This window comes from Oncorhynchus tshawytscha, linkage group LG26 (genome assembly GCF_018296145.1).
Source record: "Oncorhynchus tshawytscha isolate Ot180627B linkage group LG26, Otsh_v2.0, whole genome shotgun sequence".
Classification (NCBI taxonomy): domain Eukaryota; kingdom Metazoa; phylum Chordata; class Actinopteri; order Salmoniformes; family Salmonidae; genus Oncorhynchus; species Oncorhynchus tshawytscha.
In genome coordinates this window covers 32467121-32481958 of record NC_056454.1, presented here as the reverse complement: position 1 = coordinate 32481958, position 14838 = coordinate 32467121, and the positions used below count along the sequence as shown (strand labels likewise).

At 41.6% G+C, this 14838-nt stretch overlaps 1 protein-coding gene across 1 annotated transcript in view; it reads left to right on the top strand.

The window, feature by feature from the left end:
* The first annotated feature begins 2001 nt into the window (after nt 1-2001).
* itga4 (integrin alpha 4) overlaps nt 2002-14838 on the top strand; it is a 41839-nt gene continuing 29002 nt past the window's right edge. Inside the window, exons 1-9 of the mRNA XM_042306492.1 lie at nt 2002-2409; nt 2769-2884; nt 3132-3226; nt 4591-4720; nt 4929-4996; nt 5369-5498; nt 6657-6742; nt 7693-7755; nt 8133-8270. Of these exons, the coding sequence (XP_042162426.1) occupies nt 2234-2409; nt 2769-2884; nt 3132-3226; nt 4591-4720; nt 4929-4996; nt 5369-5498; nt 6657-6742; nt 7693-7755; nt 8133-8270 (1002 nt within the window). The 5' untranslated portion in view covers nt 2002-2233. The remainder of the gene's footprint in view (nt 2410-2768; nt 2885-3131; nt 3227-4590; nt 4721-4928; nt 4997-5368; nt 5499-6656; nt 6743-7692; nt 7756-8132; nt 8271-14838) is intronic.

The window sequence follows — 14838 nt, the reverse complement described above, 5'->3', positions numbered from 1 at the left end:
CCCGGTCTTGGTCTTGACTCAGTCTCGCCCCCACCTCCAGTCTTGGTCTTGACTCGATTTGCTCCAGTCTTAACTCGGTCTCGCTTTAGGTGGTCTGAACACAACACTGGGTGGAACATGAAGTCTCCAGCACAAGCACACTGGGTTTTATTTAGTCACTAATGTCTGTCCCTGCGCGGCCATCGACCTCTGAGGCTTTGGCAATAGGACATGAATCAAGTTCCATTACACTTAGACCTGCTACCTCCTTCCTTCTTTTCCTCTCTCTCTTCTCTTTTCTTCTCTTTACTTTATTTGCTCTTTCCCTTACTTCTGTTGGGAAAAAAACACATTATAAGCCAAAGAGCACAACACCAAATACTTGCTTTGTTGTGTCAACTTGTGTGTGGTCTCTCTCACGAAACACAGGTTTTCACCACCACTATTCAGCCAAGTGGACAAACCCTCCCTCTATCCTACACCTAATATAACTGAGCAGGCAATTGTCCCAGCAGACCACTGGTAAGACACTGGCTCCGCATGGTTCATTTAGGCCTACACCGTGGGAATAAAACCTGGTTGGTTGCAGGAGATTATTAGCGCACAAAGAAAACAAACACACACACTGTTGCTCAATATTAGCTCAGTTGTAGTTACTGCAAATAATGATGTATAGAAATTAATGGACACAGAAAAAAAAAATCCCGACAGACGCTAAATTCACATCATGTTCCGGACGGACCAATATGGGAAAATATCGTAGACAGACATTCCAGACGGTCTCGCCCCGTAGGATAACATTCCCTGTTTCCTGACACTCAATCATGGTCCATATTAATTTGTTAAAAAATATATATATATCAATAGCCTAATTCCATTCCTTCTTAATGAACTTTATGAAATGAAATTGTATTTGTCACATGCTTGGTAAACAACAGGTGTAGACTAACAGTGAAATGCTTACTTATGGCCATGCACAACAATGCAGAGAGAAACAATAGATCAATAATAGAAAAGTAATGACACAAGGAATAAATACACAATAAGTCAAGTTAACTTGGCTATATACAATGAACTTTGTCAGAAAGATAAAGTCTATGTTCAAATCAAATCAAATCAAATTTTATTTGTCACATACACATGGTTAGCAGATGTTAATGCGAGTGTAGCGAAATGCTTGTGCTTCTAGTTCCCTTGACAGTTGTTTTGTATGTGTTACTTTTTCTATTTCCTCACCTATTACAAAAAGCTAATTAGACTTGAGCATTATTCTGGCACAAAATGACAGCATCAGAAATATATAGTAGCCCAGCCATATATAGCCAACAATCAATTTCAGCAGCATCTACATGTACCTGACAAAATAAAGAAAACAGAAAAATGAGTACATGAGGGATACAAAGTACAGTATATTGAAAGCAGGTGCTTCCACACAGGTGTGGTTCCTGCTTAGGGTCATGTATAAAAAATCCCAGTTGCTACCATGGCTAGAAGAAGAGATCTGTGACTTTGAAAGAGGGGTCTCAAAGGAGTAAAGGTGGGGGTTTATGTGTGTGTTTGAGTGTGAATGGGTGTGTGCTCGCCTGCATCAGTCAGTTAGTAACCAGGTCTCCACCAAATTGAACACATGTGGGAGATTCTGGAGCAGTGCCTGAGACAGAGTTTTCCATCACCATCAACAAAATCCCAAATTATGGAATTTCTTGTGGAAGAATTGTGTTGCATCCCCAAATGGAGTTCCAGACATTTGTAGAATGTATGCCAAGGTTCATTGAAGCTGATCTAGTGGCTCAGGTGGTCCAACGTCACTTTATATTGCTGTTTCCTTTATTTTGGCAGTTAACTGTAAAGTGTGGATTTGATTCAAGCCTTTCTGAAACGTTTCACTGTACTGTTAATTCCAGGGAACACATCTTTCTCTTAGTTTGACTGATGTGTAGGTAGGAGGGTTCAGCGCTGTGAGTTTGGGGAGCAGCATGTGCCCGCCGCCCACCAGAGGTTCAAAGCTGAGAACTTCCACGTGACGGAATTTAGCCATGAGCACAGCAGACCTACGGACTCAGGCAGCTCGCTACAAGAGTTGAGTGTTCAGTCTCTATTCAACTGCCGTGCTAAAGTTGTTATCGTTATGTACAACTTTTCGCTGTTATCCTGACTTTTAATCATCGAAAAGTTTGACCTTTCTTTTGTTTCCCTCTGCCATCAATTGAAGTCTCTTCGTGTTGGAAAAGTTTGTGTTTTATTGTTTTTTTAAATGGAGCGAAAGAAGCCGGTGAATCTTTATTGCTGTTGGACCTTTCTTCTCGCTTGGTGCTGTAGTCTCACTGACTGTTACAATTTGGATGTAGACCATCCGGTTAGTTTCAGTGGCCCAAATGGATCTTTATTTGGATATTCTGTGTTGTTACATAAGAACAAGCAACACACATGGTAAGCGATTACAACATTTTGTAGGCTTATTTTTTAAAACTTTTGTCATAAAACACTAACCGAATAGGCTACACACATGTATTATACTCTAAGAATAAAGGTTTCCTGGGGGATCCTTTAGGGGTTCTTCAAATTGAAACTGTGTGATACATTTTAATTAGGGAGTCAATGAACACAATGAACTTTGACCAGTAGTAACTGCCCATTTAGGCTGTCCAGTTGCCGTTTGACAACTTTTTGAGTGTGAAATGTATATATATATATTTTTTTAAATCACACAGTTGGGATATTGATGTGTGTAAAACTATAACGTTAGTGAATGGTTGGCTGATGATGATTTCCATAATTATCTGTTATAGGTTAATAGTCGGAGCTCCAGTTGCGAATTCAACATTCGATCCAACCCTTATAAAACCAGGAGCAATTTATAAGTGCAACTTCTCAGGCAATAGAGAATGTCAGCAAATATTAACGGGTTTGTATTATTGATGTATTGCATATCCACTCAACTTTACAAAGAAAGAATGTGGGACCTCCATGATAAAAATTAAGTGGTTCTGTTTATCTGACCAAGGTGGTTTGGGGTATTTGTTCACTGACATTGGATTATAAGAAAACATAATACGTTTATAAGGCAATAATACTGGTTATGGCAACTTCTCATATCTTGCTCTTGTTCTCTCTCTCACTTTCTCTACATGTGGTGTGTGTGTGTACTACAGGTGTGGACAGTTGTGGGAAGACTTGCTTCTCTGAAAGTGACAACCAGTGGCTCGGAGTCAGCCTGTCTAGACAGCCTAGTGATGGCCATGTATTGGTATGTTAAGTCACTCACTCAATCAGATTGATTTATAAAGCCCCATTTACAGCAGCAGCTATCACAATTTTCATTACAGTGATGGCCATGTATTGGTATGTCAATTAGTCCCATTAGGGGTACAACCCATTCTCTATAGTCCAGTGATGGCCATGTATTGGTATGTAACAGTACAGTCATATACAGTCTTTGTGCCCATTCTGAGACCTAAATCAAATGATGAGATAGGCAACATCTGGTGAATTTAGTTGAAATAAGAAATAAGGCTAGCATCATTTGCAACCCTATCAGACCTATGTCACTAGTTAGAAGACCCACAACATGTACATGTTTTGTTTAGCCCTATAGTCTATTGGTGGTTAACGTTATTTTGGAAACTACACTATACATATTAATAAGTATGTGGACACCCTTCAAATGAGTCGATTCTGCTATTTCAGCCACATCCGTTGCTGACAGTTTTATAAAAAAATAGTTCACACAGCCATGCAATCTCCATAGACAAACACTGGCAGGAGAATGGCCTTACTGAAGAACTGCCTCTGGAAGCAACGTCAGCACAATAACTGTTCGTCGGGAGCTTCATGAAATGGGTTTCCATGGCCAGGCAGCCACACGGAAGCCAAAGATCACCATGCGCAATGCCAAGCGTCGGCTGGAGTGGTGTAAAGCTCGCCATCATTGGACTCTGGAGCAGTGGAAACACGCTCTCTGGAGTGATGAATCGCGCTTCACCATCTGGCAGTCCAACAGATGAATCTGGGTTTGGTGGATGTCAGAAGAACACTACCTGCCCGAATGCATAGTGGCAATTGTGAATAATGGTCTGGGGCTGTTTTTCATGGTTCGGCTAGGTCTATTAGTTCCAGTGAAGGGAAATCTTAACGCTACAGCATACAATGACATCCTAGATGATTCTGTGATTCCAACTTTGTGGCAACAGTTTGGGGAAGGCCCTTTCCTGTTTTAGCATGACAATGCCCCTGTGCACAAAGGGAGGTCCATTCAGAAATTGTTTGCCCAACATCAGTGCAGTGCCCAACCTCACTAATGTGCTTGTGGCTGAATGGAAGCAAGTCCAGCAATGTTCCAACATCTAGTGGAAAGCCTTCCTAGGAGGCTATAATAGCACCACCAAGGGGGGGGGGGGACTCCATATTAATGCCCTTGATTTTGGAATGATATGATCGACGAGCAGGTGTCCACATACTTTCAGTCATGTAGTGTAGCTGCTGGACAGGGCTTGCATTATGTCCCTCGTTAGAAGAACCATCGAGTTTACATTTTTTGTGTGTAGATTATTACATTGTTGCTCAAACAGTTGCATTTCATCCAAAACATCTGTGCTGCTTCTCGTTCCACAGGCATGTGGGCATCGTTGGAAGAACGTGTTCTATTCCAGGAAAGACAACCAGAACAAGCTGCCTCATGGTGTCTGCTACAGATACGAAGCTGATCTCAAACAGTCTCAACCACTTATCCCATGCTATAAAGGTACAACGTCTTTCTGTTTAGTATCTGTAAAACAACCTTTTTCTTGTTGTGAGACTTGTCTAGATAACCCCATGGTGCTGAAACATTGCTTCTTCTCAGATGATTGGGAGTATGCAGTCTGCATGTTTTTATTTTTCATCATGACCAAGGCCACTCCTGTAATTCATCTGCACTGAGAGGTTGAATTAAATGACGTGTCTCTTTCCAGATCATCAACGGAAGTTTGGTGAAGACTACGGGTCATGCCAAGCAGGAATATCCAACTTTCTGAATGAGGTATTAATTCATCTAGATATTCTTTTTAGACCCATAGTTTATGTGAAGCCTGTGCTGGTAATACAGCCTGTGCTGGTAATACAGCCTGTGCTGGTAATACAGCCTGTGCTGGTAATACAGCATGTGCTGGTAATACAGCCTGTGCTGGTAATACAGCCTGTGCTGGTAATACAGCATGTGCTGGAAATACAGCCTGTGCTGGTAATACAGCCTGTGCTGGTAATACAGCCTGTGCTGGTAATACAGCCTGTGCTGGAAATACAAGTCACAAACTTACAAGCACGTACAGAAAATCCCAAACATACAGTAAATCCCAAACATACATCAAAAACTGCCATTCTATAATGTATGTTTTGTGTTGTTTTTCTTCAGGACTTGATAATAATGGGAGCCCCTGGGACATCGTACTGGACTGGGTCTGTTCTGGTCTACAACATCTCCAGTATGGTCCTGTCTGCCTATGTGGATGACGACAGCACTGTACTCTATGGCAGTTATCTGGGTACATATATGTAATACAACATATGGCACATTAGGTACATTAATAATAACATGGTTAGAGACAATCAGAAGGACTTGTCTTGTTGTCACACGTCTCATTTGTTTTTCCGCAGAGGCTGTGAGTTAGTGAAGTGTAACGTAATGGAATTTGAAGAAGAAGCATGCTTTTTCTGTGTCTGTGTGTTGAGAGAACACTCTGTGTGTGTGAACAGGAAGCTGATTGTCAGGTGCATACACACACACATAAGCACACACACACACACACACACACACACACACACACACACACACACACACACATACATACACATACATACACACACACACACACGCTATTGCTCAGTATGTGCTCAATTGTAGTTACTGCAAATATTGATGTTGTCTCTCTGTCAAGGGGATCCATATCAATGTTTTTAACCGAACTAGTGCCAGCAAAAATCACATTTTTCTAACATACTTTTATGCATGGAAAAGACCTGTCATGTAATGTAAACCCTTTTTTGAAGCTCTTATCAAAGGAATGTTGTTCTCTCTCATCAAGCCAGTCACAGTGTGGCCTGTTGCGCTTATCTCAACCAGTACCATCTGGTTCTACCTGTGTTGTTGGTTGTACTAAGGTTGTACCAAGGTTGTATTAAGGTTTTACTAACATTGTACGGACATTGTATTAATAAAAGGATAAGCCCATTCAATTTTTGCCTAAAATGACATACCCAAATCTAACTGCCTGTAGCTCAAGCCCTGAAGCAAGGATATGCATATTCTTGGTACCATTTGAAAGGAAACACTTTGAAGTTTGTGGAAATGTGAAAGGAATGTAGGAGAATATAACACAATAAACTGGTAAAATAGAATGCAAAAAAATGTTCTAATAGCTACAGTAAATTGGACAGTGCAGTGAGATTAACAAGAATTTAAGCTTTCTGACAATATCAGATATGTCTATGTCCTGGGAAATATTCTTGTTACTTACAACCTCATGCTAATCGCATTAGCCTACGTTAGCTCATACGTCCCGTGGAAGGGACACCGATCCCAAAGAAGTTTTAACGTTGTAATGCATTTCCATTGCCAGGCAACTTTGGTAGTCTGATTCGTCGGTTATATTAAAGTTGTGCTGGTGTTGTACTAACGTTAAGATCCTTAATTTCATCGCCAGGCTACTCGGTTGGCGCCGGCCATTTCCTTCACCCTGACTCCACAGAGATCGTTGGAGGTGCACCCCAGCACAGGCAGACTGGTAAAGTAAGAGTTCATTTAATTCCTGTTTTTCCTTTTACCCCCATCACTCCGTCACCTGCCTGTAGATAGAAAGCACAGTACCAACACTTGCACATGAATCGGCTCGTTTTGTATGAACTGACAAGCGGGGGTAGTAAAGTGGTAAGTACAATGCAGTATTTGTGTTTAAATCACCATCCAGGCTGATGTAAAATATATGATGAATCGGGCATTCCTCCTTCTGCTGGTGAAATGTATGACATTTGTGTTGCTGAAAAAGACCATGGCACCCTATTCCCTATAGTGTACTACTTTTGACCAGAGCGCTATGGGGGTGACATGTGGGAGACACATACCATGTGTTAGCTGCTCTGGTCTGTCAATTACATTAGTAAGATCTTTTGATGATTGGTCCTCTGTTGATTGATGTCACTAAAGGCCTTTATTCTGAATTAGCTGAAAGTATTTGGTTGTTAATATATTTACATTTAAGTAATTTAGCAGAAGCTCTTTTTCCAGAGTGACACAATCACTACATTCAATCAAGGTAGATACTATGTGGGCAAGTAACTGTATATGAGTGGTAGATTGACATATGCTGTAGTTAACTCTGCTTCTGCTATATGTATAAGTTGGTATGTCTGCTAAACTAATGTAAATGTATCTATCTGCAGAAAGAGGAAGTGGGAAATCATTATGTCATGTGGCAATTCAGTGCACATTTTATGAATTAATTGTTATTTACATGTTTTTTTAATGTACAAGTTGCCAGTTCTTAATGGCCTTACCAAATGCATCCCCCACAGGAGTATTAATATGATAGATTAAATATATTTGATCAGTAGAAAGCAGGTGATGTCTATGTGGGTATTGTGATACAATCTTAGTAGTGTATGCATTTTACCACCTGTATACTCATCCTTAGTTGGCTTTAGGTCCTGATGTGACCAGGTCTTGTTTCTCCTCTTCTCCAGGCCTACCTATTCAGAGCTGAAGAAAACATGCTGAAGATCATCAGTGAAGTCAAGGGAAGCAAGGTGAAAATTAGTAGTCACATTGGAGTCATTAAGCAGACGCTCTTATCCAGAGCGACTTACATTAGTGAGTACATATATTATCCCACGTACTGGTCCCCCGTGGGAACCCTGGCAGTGTAAGCACCTTGCTCTACCAATGCGGGACCAATCTCCATTGGGCATGCTCTTTAGTCTAGGACCGGGTTTAATCTGTGTCTGGGAAACCAGTCTTTAATGTCTCACTTCTTAATGTCTTGATTTTGACACAGAACTAGATCACACCTCCTCACTGCAAAAACACTCTGTGCCAACTACTGATGTCAAAAATGGCTTTAAAAATACATTTGGTTGATGTGATTGACTATATAGACATAAAACCTGCTTCTCTTATACTGTAGCTGGGCTCGTATTTTGGTGCCAGTGTGTGTGCCGTGGACCTGAATGGAGATGGCCTGTCTGATCTACTGGTAGGAGCTCCCATGTACAGCACCACGAGAGAGGAGGGACGAGTCCATGTCTACATCAACCAAGGAGCTGTAAATACTGGGATTTGTTTTTCCTTTATTTCAATACAACTTTATACAGCACCAGTCAAAAGTTTGAACACACCTACTCATTCCAGGGTTTTTCTTTATTTTTACTATTTTATACAATCTAGACTAATAGTGAAGACATCAAAACTATTAAATAACTATGAAATAGCACATATGGAATCGTGTAGTAACCAAAAATATACAGTTCCTTTGCGAAAGTATTCGGCCCCCTTGAACTTTGTGACCTTTTGCCACATTTCAGGCTTCAAACATAAAAATATAAAACTGTATTTTTTTGTGAAGAATCAACAACAAGTGGGACACAATCATGAAGTGGAATGACATTTATTGGATATTTCAAACTTTTTTAACAAATCAAAAACTGAAAAATTGGGCGTGCAAAATTATTCAGCCCCTTTACTTTCAGTGCAGCAAACTCTCTCCAGAAGTTCAGTGAGGATCTCTGAATGATCCAATGTTGACCTAAATGACTAATGATGATAAAAATCCACTTGTGTGTAATCAAGTCTCCGTATAAATGCACCTGCACTGTGATAGTCTCAGAGGTCCGTTAAAAGCGCAGAGAGCATCATGAAGAACAAGGAACACACCAGGCAGGTCCGAGATACTGTTGTGAAGATGTTTAAAGCCGGATTTGGATACAAAAAGATTTCCCAAGCTTTAAACATCCCAAGGAGCACTGTGCAAGCGATAATATTGAAATGGAAGGAGTATCAGACCTCTGCAAATCTACCAAGACATGGCCGTCCCTCTAAACTTTCAGCTCATACAAGGAAAAGACTGATCAGAGATGCAGCAAGAGGCCCATGATCACTCTGGATGAACTGCAGAGATCTACAGCTGAGGTGGGAGACTCTGTCCATAGGACAACAATCAGTTGTATATTGCACAAATCTGGCCTTTATGGAAGAGTGGCAAGAAGAAAGCCATTTCTTAAAGATATCCATAAAAAGTGTTGTTTAAAGTTTGCCACAAGCCACCTGGGAGACACACCAAACATGTGGAAGAAGGTGCTCTGGTCAGATGAAACCAAAATTGAACTTTTTGGCAACAATGCAAAACGTTATGTTTGGCGTAAAAGCAACACAGCTCATCACAATGAACACACCATCCCCACTGTCAAACATGGTGGTGGCAGCATCATGGTTTGGGCCTGCTTTTCTTCAGCAGGGACAGTGAAGATGGTTAAAATTGATGGGAAGATGGATGGAGCCAAATACAGGACCATTCTGGAAGAAAACCTGATGGAGTCTGCAAAAGACCTGAGACTGGGACGGAGATTTGTCTTCCAACAAGACAATGATCCAAAACATAAAGCAACATCTACAATGGAATGGTTCAAAAATAAACATATCCAGGTGTTAGAATGGCCAAGTCAAAGTCCAGACCTGAATCCAATCGAGAATCTGTGGAAAGAACTGAAAACTGCTGTTCACAAATGCTCTCCATCCAACCTCACTGAGCTTGAGCTGTTTTGCAAGGAGGAATGGGAAAAAATGTCAGTCTCTCGATGTGCAAAACTGATAGAGACATACCCCAAGCGACTTACAGCTGTAATCGCAGCAAAAGATGGCGCTACAAAGTATTAACTAAAGGGGGCTGAATAATTTTGCACGCCCAATTTTTCAGTTTTTGATTTGTTAAAAAAGTTTGAAATATCCAATAAATGTCGTTCCACTTCATGATTGTGTCCCACTTGTTGATTCTTCACAAAAAAATACAGTTTTATATCTTTATGTTTGAAGCCTGAAATGTGGCAAAAGGTCGCAAAGTTCAAGGGGGCCGAATACTTTCGCAAGGCACTGTATTTAATATATTTAAATATATTATATTTTATATTTAAATATATTTTATATTTGAGATTCTTCAAAGTAGCCACCCTTTGCCTTGATGCCAGCTTTGCACACTCTTGGCATTCTCTCAACCAGCTTCATGAGCTAATGACCTGGAATGCATTTTAATTAACAGGTGTACCTTTTTAAAATTGTATTTGTGTAATTTCAAATCAAATCATGTTTTTATTGGTCACATACACATGGTTAGCAGATGTTAATGCGAGTGTAGCGAAATGCTTGTGCTTCTAGTTCCAACAGTGCAGTAATCTAACAAATTCAAAACTACCTTTTACACACAAATGTAAAGGGATGAATAAGAATATGTACATGAAAATATATGAATGAGCAATGGCCGTGCAGCATAGGCAAGATGCAGTAGATGGTATAGAATAGAGTATATACATATGAGATGAGTTATGTAGGATATGTAGACATTATTAAAGTGGCGTTATTTAAAGTGACTAGTGATACCTTTAATAAATCCATTTATTAAATTTATGGCCAGATTTTAGTCTGTATGTTGGCAGAAGCCACTCTATGTTAGTGATGGCTGTTTAAAAGTCTGATGGCCTTGAGATAGAATCTGCTTTGCAGTCTCTTGGGCCCAGCTTTGATGCACCTGTACTGGCCTCGCCTTCAGGATGATAGTGGGGTGAACAGGCAGTGGCTCGGGTGGTTGTTGTCCTTGATGATCTTTTGGGCCTTCCTGTGACATCGGGTGCTGTAGGTGTCCGGGAGGGAAGGTAGTTTGCCCCCGGTGATATGTTGTGCAGTCTGCACTACCTTCTGGAGAGCCTTGCAGCTGTGGGCAGAGCAGTTGCCGTACCAGGCGGTGATAAAAGTTTGTGAGTGTTTTAGGTGACAAGCCGAATTTCTTCAGCCTCCTGAGGTTGAAGAGGCGCTGTTGTGCCTTCTTCACCACACTGTCTGTGTGGGTGGACCATTTCAGTTTGGCCGTGATGTGTATGCCTAGGAACTTAAAACTTTCCATCTTCTCTACTCCTGTATTGTCGATGTGGATGGGGGGATGCTCCCTTTGCTGTTTCCTGAAGTCCACAATCATATCCTTTGTTTTGTTGACATTGAGTGAGAGGTTATTTTCCTGACACCACACTCCGAGGGCCCTCACCTCCTCCCTGTAGGCCGTCTCCTCCTTGTTGGTAATCCAGCCTACCACTGTAGTGTCGTCTGAAAACTTGATGATTGAGTTGGAGGCGGACATGGCCACACAGTCATGGGAGAACAGGAGAGGGCCGAGAACACACCCTTGTGGGGCCCCAGTGTTGAGGATCAGGGGGGTGGAGATGTTGTATCCTACCCTTACCACCTGGGGCCGGCCCGCCAGCAAGTCCAGGACCCAGTTGCACAGGGCGGGGTCAAGACCCAGGGTCTGAAGGGTACTATGGTGTTAAATACTGAGCTGTAGTCAATGAACAGCCTTCTTACATAGGTATTCCTCTTGTCCAGATGGGATAGGGCAGTGTGATGGCGATTGCGTCGTCTGTGGACCTATTGGGGTGGTAAGCAAATTGGACTGGGTCAAGGGTATCAGTTAGGGTGGAGGTGATATGATCCTTGACTAGTCTCTCAAAGCACATCATGATAACAGAAGGGAGTGCTACGGGGCGATAGTCATATAGTTCAGTTACCTTAGCTTTCTTGGGAACAGCAACAATGGTGGACATCTTGAAGCATGTGGGCACATCAGACTGGGATAAGGATTGATTGAATATGTCCGTAAACACACCAGCCAGTTGGTCTGCGCAAGCTCTGAGGACTCGGCTAGGGATGCCGTCTGGGTCAGCAGGCTTGCTAGGGTTAACACGTTTAAAAGTTTTACTCACGTTGGCCACGGTGATGGAAAAGCCTACAGGCTTTGGTAGAGGGCCGTATCAGTGGCACTGTATTGTCCTCAAAGCGAGCAAAGAAGTTGTTTAATTTGTCTGGGAGCAAGATTTTGATGTCCGTGGCGGGTTTTCTTTTTGTAATCCATGATTGACTGTAGACCATGCCACATATGTCTCGTGTTTGTGCCGTTGAATTGCAACTCTACTTTGTCTCTTGTTTTTATTTATTTTACTAGGCGAGTCAGTTAAGAACAAATACTTATTTTCAATGACGGCCTAGGAACAGTGGGTTAACTGCCTTGTTCAGCGGCAGAACGACAGTTTTTTTTTTACCTTGTCAGCTTGGGGATTCAATGTTGCAACCTTTTGGTTACTAGTCCAACGCGCTAACCACTAGGCTACCTGCCACCCTTATACTGACGCTTTGCTTGTTTGATTGCCTTGCAGAGGGAATAGCTACACGGTTTGTATTTGGTCATGTTTCCAGTTGCCTTGCCATGATTAAAAGTGGTGGTTCGCGCTTTCAGTTTTGTTCGAATGCTGCCATCAATCCACGATTTCTGGTTAGGGAAGGTTTTAATAGTCACAGTGGGTACATCATCACCGATGCACATGCTAATAAACTCGCTCAGAGAGTCAGCGTATACGTCAATGTTGTTGTCTGAGGCTACCCGGAACATATCCCAGTCCACATGATTGAAGCAATTGGTCAGATCAGCGTTGGCTATACCTGAGCACAGGTATTTCCTATTTTAGTTTCTGTCTATAGGCTGAACAAAATGGAGTTGCGGTCAGATTTGCAGAAGGGAGGGTGAGGGAGGGCTTTGTGTGCATTGTGGAAGTTAGAGTAGCAGTGGTCCAGAATGCTACCAGTTCGTGTCGCGCATTCAATATGCTGATAGAATTTAGGAAGCCTTGTTCTCAGATTAGCTTTGTTAAAATCCCCAGCTACAATAAATGCAGCCTCGGGATATATGGTTTCCAGTTTCTATTTCTTTCCTTCTTAATGCGTGTGAGCCAATCAGTTGTGTTGTGACAAGGTAGGGGTGGTATATAGAAGACAGCCGTATTTGGTAAAAGACCAAGTCTATATTACAGCAAGAACAGCTCAAATAAGACAAAAGAAACGACAGTTCATCATTATTTGAAGATATGAAGGTCAATCAATCTGGAAAATGTCAAGAACTTTGAACGTTTCAAGTGCAGTCGCAAAAACCATCAAGTTACCTCTGCTGCAGAAGAGAAATTCAGCCTCAGAAATTGCAACCCAAATAAATGCTTCATACACATTCAAGTAACAGACGCATCTCAACATCAACTGTTCAGAGCAGACTGTGTGAATCAGGCCTCCATGGTCGAATTGCTGCAAAGAAACCACTACTAAAGGACACAAATAAGAATAAGAGACTGGCTTGGGTCAAGAAACATTAGAAATGGACATTAGACTGGTGGAAATCTGTCCTTTGGTCTGATGAATTTGAGATTTTTGGTTCCAACCGGCGTGTCTTTGTGAGACGCAGAGTAGGTGAACGGATGATTTCCGCATGTGTGGTTCTCACCGTGAAGCATGGAGGAGGAGGTGTGATGGTGTGCAGGTGCTTTTCTGGTGATACTGTCAGTGATTTATAATTCAGAGCACACTTAACCAGCATGGTTACCACAGAATTTTGCAGCAATACGCCATCCCATCTGGTTTGCGCTTAGTGGGACTACCATTTGTTTTTCAACTCAAAACACACCTCCAGACTGTGTAAGGGCTATTTGACCAAGGAGAGTGATGGAGTGCTGCATCAGATGACCTGGCCTTCACAATCACCCGACCTCAACCCACTTGAGATGGTTTGGGATGAGTTGGACCGCAGAGTGAAGGAAAAGCATCCAACAAGTGCTCTGCATATGTGGGAACTCCTTCAAGACTGTTGGAAAAGCATTCCAGGTGAAGCTGGTTGAGAGAATGCCAACAGTGTGCAAAGCTGTCATCAAGGCAAAGGGTGGCTACTTTGAAGAATCTCAAATATAAAATATATTTTGATTTGTTTAACACTTTTTTGGTTACTACATGATTCCATATGTGTTATTTCATAGTTTTGATGTCTTCACTATTTTACAATGTAGAAAATAGTAAAAATAAAGAAACCCTTCAATGATTAGGTGTGTCCAACTGTTTGACTGTTTGTAGGCCCACAATGGAAATTAAGGCATGATACAAAAGTTTCATAATCAACACAACACCTTTCACATAAAAATATACAGTACATAACAGACAACTTTGATTTCCCTGATTCCTCTTCTTGCCTTCTCAAAACTCATTGGAGGAGAAGGTCAGAGGGGAGGGACCTTGGATTTTCTCCTCCAATGTGGCTTGAGAAGGAGGCGACAAGAGCAGATGAGAGTAATTGAGTAATTGATGAGAGTTAATTGAGAGCGAGTGTAACGATCGTTGTTGGTGGAAGAAGGTGAGGACCAAGGTGCAGCGTGGTATGTGTCCATATTTATTAAAATGAACACGGAAATAACAAAAATACCAAAGAGAACCGACCGAAAACAGTTGTGGCTGGTGCAGACACACAACAGAAAACAATCACCCACGAAACACAATAGAAAACAGGCTCCCTAAATATGGTTCTCAATCAGGGACAACGATTAACAGCTGCCTCTGATTGAGAACCATACCAGGCCAAACACAGAAATCATAGAAAAACTAACATAGACAACCCACCCAACTCACGCCCTGACCATACTAAAACAAAGACATAACAAAAGAACTAAGGTCAGAACGTGACAGCTAGACAACCTTTCTTTCAAACATATCATGAAAACATTAGTGTGCAGTTATTATGTTTTGCAAAATGCATTGGTTCTAAAGTA